Source organism: Manis javanica, chromosome 10 (assembly GCF_040802235.1).
Source record: "Manis javanica isolate MJ-LG chromosome 10, MJ_LKY, whole genome shotgun sequence".
Lineage (NCBI taxonomy): Eukaryota > Metazoa > Chordata > Mammalia > Pholidota > Manidae > Manis > Manis javanica.
Window position 1 is genome coordinate 72325975 of NC_133165.1, and position 8708 is coordinate 72334682.

The window sequence follows — 8708 nt, forward strand, 5'->3', positions numbered from 1 at the left end:
CCTTGACTCTTATTTAGGTTTGTCAACTCAAGTCTACAAATTAGCTCTTAACCAAAAATGTCACACCTACTGTGTCCAACTACATTCCCCTTTGGCATGCCTAATGACCAGCCATAGATCAGATCACCTAGCTTGTGATCAGCTATATTACTGAAAATACAATGGACTACTGAAGTTATGGGGTTCTTTTGGTGATGTACTGAATTAAGTCCTCTCTGATCTTGCCCAATGCTCAATATATTAGCATGAAATTAAATTTATTTGTGAACTGTACAATTAGTGGCTAGAAAAGGTCAATAGACACGTAGATACTAATATGGCCAATGCAAACACACCAGACTCCTAGAGCAGGACTCTTCTTGGGGGTCTGAAGTGTCGATTTGCGCTGTCACATGGTTGGCCTTGATTTTTAATTAAGTGGAAGAAATGAAGACACTTGGCCACATCCCAGATAATTCAGTTGTATGGTAAATGTACAGCTTTCATCCTATTTCTCCAATAATTTTGCAAAGAGAAAGCCTATAAATCACTTTGAAAACAGAAAAATGAAGATTAAAAGAACCTAACACTCTCATAATAAAGACTAACAGCACCTCAACACCATCACTTCTAAGTGGAATACTTTCCTGTGTGTGTCAGGCAATGTTTCCATGTGAGATTTTTTTTTTCTTTCTTTCTTTCTTTTTTTAAAGGAAAACTTATCTTTAATATCTCAGGAGTTTGGTTTATGGGATTTTTTTGGTGCATTTTTTAACTTAGTAGACAATGTTTTTAGGAAATGTTTTATTATACATAAGCTTATTGAGGGCAAAGAACAATATTTGCTCCATGCACCCAGTATCTCACATAGTTTCTGGTCTGGAGTGATTACATAATAAATATTCATTGACTAAATAAAAGTTCTAATATGTTTAATAATTGACAATAATATTTTATGAACAAGCTGTATTTGGTCATTAACTTTTAACCGTAGCAATGCTTACAAAACACGAATTATTACATGTTCTTTCTTTAATCTTAATGTAGGATTCAAACTGTCCTTACCTTATTATAATTTTTTTAAATTAAATGTTACACTTAAAGTGAGTATTTATTTAGATCATTTCTTTCTTGTTTTGTTTGTGGTTTGAGGAAGGGGAAAAAATGGCCCATAAAAAGTAAATAAAGTATGTGCAATTCTGAATCCAATTCTAGGGGTTGGAATTTTAATTTTAATAATTTTAAGGAGTATATTTTACTAATGCTGTGGAAATAAACAATTTAAAATGCTAAAACATGAGCAACTTTTTCCTGAACACATCTCCTTCAGCAAAGGAAACAAAAGCAAAAATGACCAAGTGGGACTACATCAAACTAAAAAGCTTCTGTACAGCAAAGGATACCATCAGCAGAACAAAAAGGCATACTACAGTATGGGAGAATATATTTGTAATGACAAATCCGATAAAGGGTTGACATCCAAAAAATATAAAGAGCTCACATGCCTCAACAAACAAAAAACCAATAATCTGATTAAAAAATGGGCAGAGGATCTGAACAGGCACTTCTCCAAAGAAGAAATTCAGATGGCCAAGAGGCACATGAAAAGATGCTCCACATCACTAATAATCAGAGAAATGAAAATTAAAACCACAATTAGATATCACCTCACACCAGTAAGGATGGTCACTGTCCAAAAGACAGACAACAACAAATGTTGGTGAGGATCTGGAGAAAGGAGAACCCTCCTACACTGCTGGTGGGAATGTAAATTAGTTCAACCTTTGTGGAAAGCAGTAGGGAGGTTCCTCATAAAATAGAAATACCATTCGACTCAGGAATTCCACCCCTAGGAATTTACCCTGAGAATGCAAGAGCACAGTTCAAAAAAGACATATGCACCCTTATGTTTATTGCAGCACTATTTACAATAGCCGAGACATGCAAGCAACCTAAGTGTCCATCAATAGATGAATGGATAAAGAAGATGTGGTACGTATACACAATGGAATAGTATTCAGCCATAAGAAGAAAACAAAGCCTATCATTTGCAACAACATGGATTGAGGTAGAGGGTATTATGCTCAGTGAAATAAGCCAGACAGAAAAAGACAAGTACCAAATGATTTCATTCATTTGTGGAGTATAAGAACAAAGCAAAACCAAAGGGACAAAACAGCAGCAGACTCACAGACTCCAAGAAGAGACTAGTGGTTACCTAAGGGAAGGGGGTGGGAAGGGGGTGGGTGGGGGAAGGAGAAGGGGATTAAGGGTATTATGATTAACATAGACAATGTATGAGGGTCACAGGGAAAGCAGTACATCACAGAGAAGACAAGTAGTGACTCTATAGCATCTTACTACACTGTTGGACAGTGACTGCAATGGGGTGTGTGGGGGGGGGATTAATAATATGGGTGACTGTAGTAACCACAATGTTTTTCATGTGAAACCTTCACAAGATTACATATCAATGATACCTTAATAAACAACTAAATAAATAAATGTCAAGGTAAAATAAAATAAAATGCTAACAAAGTTAATATTTTCAAGATTAGAAAAATGTATGATTCAGGATAATCTCCACATAATGGTATATTAAGTGGTCTATCAGATAATCAAAGATATACATGCCACCCAGGAAAAGCCACACTCTAAAACAGAACCTAATTCAAGTGTACTCCCCCAAACAAAAAATAAGTGAGAAGAAGAGGAAGAAGTAGAAATTTATAACTGCACTCGCCTCTTTAATATTGGAAATGAATAGTTTTATTCTAGTATTTTGCCCTTAAACTGTTTTTTTAAACTTCTATAAAATCCAGAAGTTCTATCAAAGAATTTCTGCTTGGCATCTGTCCACTTACCTATGATATAATGCCTTCAGCACATACAAGCTTCATTTACTTCTAAAACTTGGATATCAAATTGGAAAAACACAATATTCTCACAAATACATCTACATATCCTTGCTTTTTAGTATTTGTAAATATTCAATGGCATCAACAGAATAATCTCTCCTTTTCTTTCCTGTTCTCATTTTCTCCACAACAGGTTTCCATGACAACTTATATTTGATGTTTTATAAATATCTATTTTAGAACACTATTCTTAAGGATAAGAATTCATAAGTATAAAATACAAATTTATTTCCCAAATTAACTTGAACCACTTAGACCTCTCAAATATGCATTTACATCATAAATTTAAAACTATAGAGAAGGGAAAAGTAAATTTCAGTTAATTATCAGTTTCCTCTCATTGTTGTTTCAGTCTGCCCCTTAACATCATACAAGGTTAGAAATAACAAATCTATTACATAATTGAGCCAATCACCTCAATATTGGGGAAGGATAAAGACAATGATGAAACAGATGTAATAAACTGTAAAATGAATTCAGACAGTTAAAATTGTTCATCTCTAGTATATCAATAAAAGATGAATTAATGTAAAAGAAAGTAAGAGGGTTTTTAAAAGCTAAATACTTAAATTCTATCCAGTATGAGACTCGTAGCAGTAAGACCACAGCTAAAGCAAACCACTTGATAATTACGCCTCTTAGAATCATATCCATGCAAAATATAATTTCATCTTATGACTTCCCAATGTAATTCTGTTTATCAAACTAGTCAGATAACATTAAGCCAGACCATCATCTGAACTAAAAGTGTGCATATAAAAATATTAAATCACAATCAAATAGAAGAGTGACTTCCTATTACTTTTTTTTTCAGGCAACCCCTATTAATTTGAAAAGGGATTCCCTGAAGACAAGCCCCACAAATATTAGCCAAATCTGAAAGGAAACAAAACGTTACATATCACTGGTCAATAAAAATAAAAGTTAAAACAGGGCTCATTTAAAAAAGTTTATTTGAATCCCGTATTTTCATTCTAATGGGTGGTCCAGCCAAAGTCCTGAAATATATGTATTTTAAAAAGTCATAGATGACCTTCCAAATTCACTAGAGTTCTAGTGAATGTCTTATGCTATATTAAATCGCAAGAACAACACAACCTGCAAAGATTTCACAAGCAGCCAAAGAGTCAGTTATAATCAGTGGGTGTAGTGAAAAGGGCCTGGATACGATGTTATGAGACTACAGCATGATTTTGGATCTGCTATTAACTTGCTGTATGACCTTGGCCCATCACTTAGCATCTATAGTCTTTATTTTCCTCACCTACAGAATAAGGGGTCTTCATGAGGTGAACTCAAAGAAATTTTCTGGGTGTCTGATTCTCAGCTGATTCAACTCTTTGACTTTATGTTAATCTCCAATCTGTCTGGGCTCTTTCCTCACTTAAAATGGATACGCATCAAGTCCTTAACATTATTAAAGTGATACCTTAAGATAAAAAAAAGCCTGTTTTAAAGTTAATGGTCTATGCTTTGACTAATAATAAATAGACTCAATTTCCATACCAATAATGAAAATGGAACACCTTGTTAAAAGTTTTTTCTATGCAATCTGGCCTATAATAAAATGTGTTATATTATCATGAGGGAAGATAATAAAACATTCTGTCTTTTTTGTAGTACACAATCTGGGGGAAAAAATAATCACGATGAGACTGAAAACAAATTCAGATTATCTTTCTAACCACCAAGCGGAAAGTGCACAGTGGCACTCAGCTTGAATCCAGAAAAAATAGATGAAATGGTCATGAGTCTGTGATTTAATTTCAGTAAATGTAGACTTGTTTTTTGTGGTTGTTTTCTAAATGCCAACTCTTGCCGAATTTATAGAATGGTATGAAAAGGAAACTATCAGAGTCGAAGTTGTTAATTCTATATTCCAATGTGAGCATGTGGACATACTAAAATTTATGTATGTATTTAAATACCACATACAATAGAGTAGGAAGGCTTTAAATAGCCTCTTTCGTATTCTATTTCAAACTAAAAACAAAACACATCCTCAGACTCCCAAAGTGGTGTCAGAAGCACATCTTCTGACAAGTTATTAGATAGATAATCACACAATATCTCAAATGCAGAGACTTCTCACATGCAGAGAAGCACAACAATGAGGACAGAGCCAGAGTGAAGCTGGGAAAATTCCCATTCTGCCCAGGGGGTATTTTTTCTGGGTGTCAGAAGCAAACCAGACACAGACAATTGCAAAGATTTAACTAAATACACTACAGTTCTCTCATATAATTAAAAACAATTCACATACCGCATAATTTTGGGGTTATTTATATATCTTTTATCTCTTTTAAAGTGGAGAAACCATTATTGGTTACTTTTGGTCCCTGCATGGAATTCTGAATAATTAATTGGGAGTATCTAAGACTAAATTCAAACTGTCCCTCAACCTAGAAACAGAAAAGAAAAATTGAGGATGGGATCACCGTCTAAGAGTAAAATGAAGTTTGCCACAATCTCAATTACCCAGATTTAGAGAATTGGACTACACTAGTCACCAACGTGACTAATTCACACGCAACCTGAAAGAAACACAGATGCAGCCCAAGGGGAAAGGCACCAGATTCCCACATTCAATGAGCAGGTGGGCTCCCTGGTCAATTTCTTGGGATTAGCAATCCAGCGTTCACCACCCCTGGAGGAAGACCGCCAAATAGCATTCAGGAGATCCATTCACAGAAATGAACCTCCGGCACACCTGCTCCCAGCCCAGACGCACACAGAGATTCCATTTCTCCTCCTCTGTCCTCAGATTAGATCCCTAACTGGAGCCAGTGCTCCGGGTGAGTCAACATGAAGGAGCTGTCAGGCCCCACTGAAAATGTCTAATTGTGACGACCAGAAGGAAATCCGAGCTAAAGGAAAAGTTGCAACAGAACAGCTGGGAAAAAACTCAAGATGAAGAGTGGAAACCGATTTCAGAACAAGATTCCAGATAGACCTGCACAGAGACGTTTGCCCCTTAGGTCCCATCTGCTAAAGTAATAAAGTAAATCTCAGTCTGAGCTGAGGAGGACAGGAGCGGGATGAAGGAAGGGGGCGGAGAATGGACCAGGGTCCCCGAGTTCACTTTGCACCAGACCTCTCATCTCATCCTTAGGGAGTCCTGTTTTCTGCCCCCCACTCGCCTGTCCCAGAGGCCCGTGGACGACAACGGAAAGTTGGGCAAGGGGTTGGGAGGAGCTGGAGCAGCAGGGAACAGGGGGCGATTCTGGCCTTACCCTGGCGGCTCGGGACGAATAGGGGTCCTCGAAGAGGGCCCACATGCGGGGCTGCAGCCTCCTCCAGCGGCCGGACTTGCCGTCCGGGGCCCCCGGGACCGCGGAGTCCTCGATGCCCAGCCGCTTGGCCGCCAGGTCCTCGTCGTCGCCGGGGTCGCCGCCGATGAGGTCGGGGGTCTCGAAGATGTCGAGCGCCTCCTCGGCGTCTCGGTGCTGCCGGTAGGTCATCCAGCAGCAGGGCTCCACGTCCGTCTCGTCGATGCCCCAGAAGGCCAGCTCCTCCTCGAAAAGCGGACCGCACACGTCGGCGGGGCAGTGCAGCTTGCCGGTGCGGTAGTAGTTGAGCACGTAGGCGAAGACGCCCGGGTGCCGGTCGAAGAAGAACTCGCGGCCGCCCGTGCGGTGGTCGGCGCCGCCGCCGCGGGGACTGCAGTTCCCCGCGCCGCCCTCCGAGCAGCCGCCCGGCCCGGGGCCCAGCGCGGGCGGTCGCTGCGGTGGCGAGAGGGCAGGGGGCGAGGGCTGCCCCTTGTCTCCCGCCGCCGTCAGGCAGTCGCCCTGGGGCTCCGAGGAGGCGAGGAGGGCTAGGCGCGTCCCGGGCAGGGTCTTGAGGGTGCTGCGGTAGGTCTCGTGCCGGGTGCCCCCGACATTGAGGATCACCCTCTCGTTGTTCTCGATCTTGCCCATCTCTGTGGCTCAGACATGACTGGGGGGAGGCAAACACAGCGCCGAGTTAAAGATCTCGCCCGTCAGAGAGGCGCCGTGACCCCCACCCCCACTCCCGGCGCGACAGTCCCAGATGCGAGGCTGGCGGATGCGCGAGGGGCGAACGGCCCTCCCAGGGGCAGATCGGAGCCTAGCCCCGTCCTGGCCTCAAGGGCACGCTTTCCCCATGTTCCCAGCAGTGGGAGCCTCCCCTGACCTTCCATGACACCCTCTCCCTTGCCTCATACCTTTCTCCCTCCACTCAGACCTCTCCTTCATCTCTTCACCTCCTTGCCCTCTGACCTAAGTGCCACCTGCTCCCAGCTCCTAACAGCCCCTTCTCTCCCGAAACCTCCACCCCTTTCTCTAAAGCCTCTCTCCCCTCCCGCGCCGTGGCCCCTCTCCCCTCCCCTAGCCTGGAGGCAGCTCTGGACAGGCCGCCCTCTGCGCTGGGCATGGGCCCCCGCGCCAGAGGACCCCCCACTGCACGCGCACCCGCGGCAGCGCCGGACGGCTCTGCTCCCCAGCACTCAGGGAGTGCCCTTTGCGCGACCTGTTCTCGGTTCACCTCCGCTCCCTCAGGAGGCAAAAAGACTGCACGCACAAGTCAGAGCAATTTTCCCTGCTGTTGTCTTTCACCAAGGAGACTCCTGACTAATTTCCTGATCCAATTTCCTTTTCACATTGCTGCTGTTAACATCATTATTATCACTTGGGAAAGGGAACGACCAACTAGGATTCATTTTTGAGAATACAAGTGATCAGTGCATCCCACCCCATCCTCCTTCCCAAGCAAAACAAACGCCTTGGGGATGGAGGGTGGGGGGTTGTTTTCTGGGAGCGGCGAGGCCCTGGGAAAAGCTGCTGGAGGCACACCCCCTGGAGCCCTGAGCTGAAGTCCTGGCTGACTGTCCCCGCTTCCAGCCTCCCAGCCACGTCTCCCCAGGGCTTCACCCACCTTCCCGTTGCGGGAAGGGGAGGGGATGCCCTTCCAGGCAAACCACGCATTAACCTCCCGCCCCCAGATACCTTAAGGAGACCGAGAGGAAAGTGGCTCTGCTTTGGTTTCCGAGCGGACGAGGTTCCCCGAGAAGCCGGACTGGGTCCTGACACCCAGCCGAGCCGCCCTTTTCCAGTGAGAAACTACTTGTTGGTGTTTTGCGGGTTCAGGTGGTTGGGCCGCGCCTCGGGCCGCTGGGGTGGCGGACACAGCGCCCGCGCCGCGCGCTGCGCCTTCATCGTGCGAGCCGCGGGCTTTCCCCGCGCCAGCCTCGGCGCCCAGAGCCACCATCGCGCGGGGCTGGGCAAACCATGGAGCTCGGGGCGGGTCCAGCCTGCGCTCCGCGACCCCCCGGGAGCCCGCACGGCGGCTGGCAGTGGCTGCTGAGGAGCTGACCCGAGGTCACAGGAGCTCAGCCACTTGAAGGTGACATCGCCCGGCTCCGACTTCGACCTGCAGATCTTGTTTCTGCCCCCAGAGTTGCCGCAGCTGGAGCTGTGCCTTCGCTTTCAACCACCAGCGCCAGAGCACAGAGCTGGGCAAGGGTGGGGGGCTGGGGTTCTGGGGCAGCTGTGTTGTACCAACCAGGTTCCTATATTTTTCTTCAGTGAAGCTCTATCCCCACCCACTCTAGAGCTCCTGCCTGCCTTATTTACACCCCGCTCTCCACACCCTTTCTCTTCCCGCTGCCCCACCCTCCCAACAAGTGAGAGAATCTAAGACCAATTGCAATTTTTTCTTAATGACAGCTGACAGGAGAGAGGTCTACTTACAGGTGACAAGGGAATCTTGTTTCTCGCGTCTTATGCATGGCTCTGGCTTGCTCTTTTCAGTCAAATGTAGGTCTCCACATCATGGTTATGTAAAACAAAACAA

General features: G+C 44.5%; 1 protein-coding gene across 14 annotated transcripts in view; it reads right to left on the reverse strand.

Moving 5' to 3' along the window:
• KCNC2 (potassium voltage-gated channel subfamily C member 2) overlaps positions 1–8442 on the reverse strand; it is a 218077-nt gene extending 209635 nt beyond the window's left edge. For 5 of the 14 annotated variants that reach the window (XM_036999518.2, XM_036999527.2, XM_036999546.2 and 2 more), the window contains exons 1-2: positions 7862–8441; positions 6131–6833 (exon numbers count right to left, since the gene is read on the reverse strand). In XM_036999518.2, the coding sequence (XP_036855413.2) occupies positions 6131–6814 (684 nt within the window). In that variant the 5' untranslated portion in view covers positions 6815–6833; positions 7862–8441. Of the gene's footprint in view, positions 1–6130; positions 6834–7080; positions 7193–7327; positions 7425–7861 lie in introns of those variants that run through there. The other 9 variants (XM_036999536.2, XM_073213332.1, XM_036999537.2 and 6 more) reach the window with 4 other exon arrangements.
• Between the last annotated feature and the right edge of the window lie 266 nt (positions 8443–8708).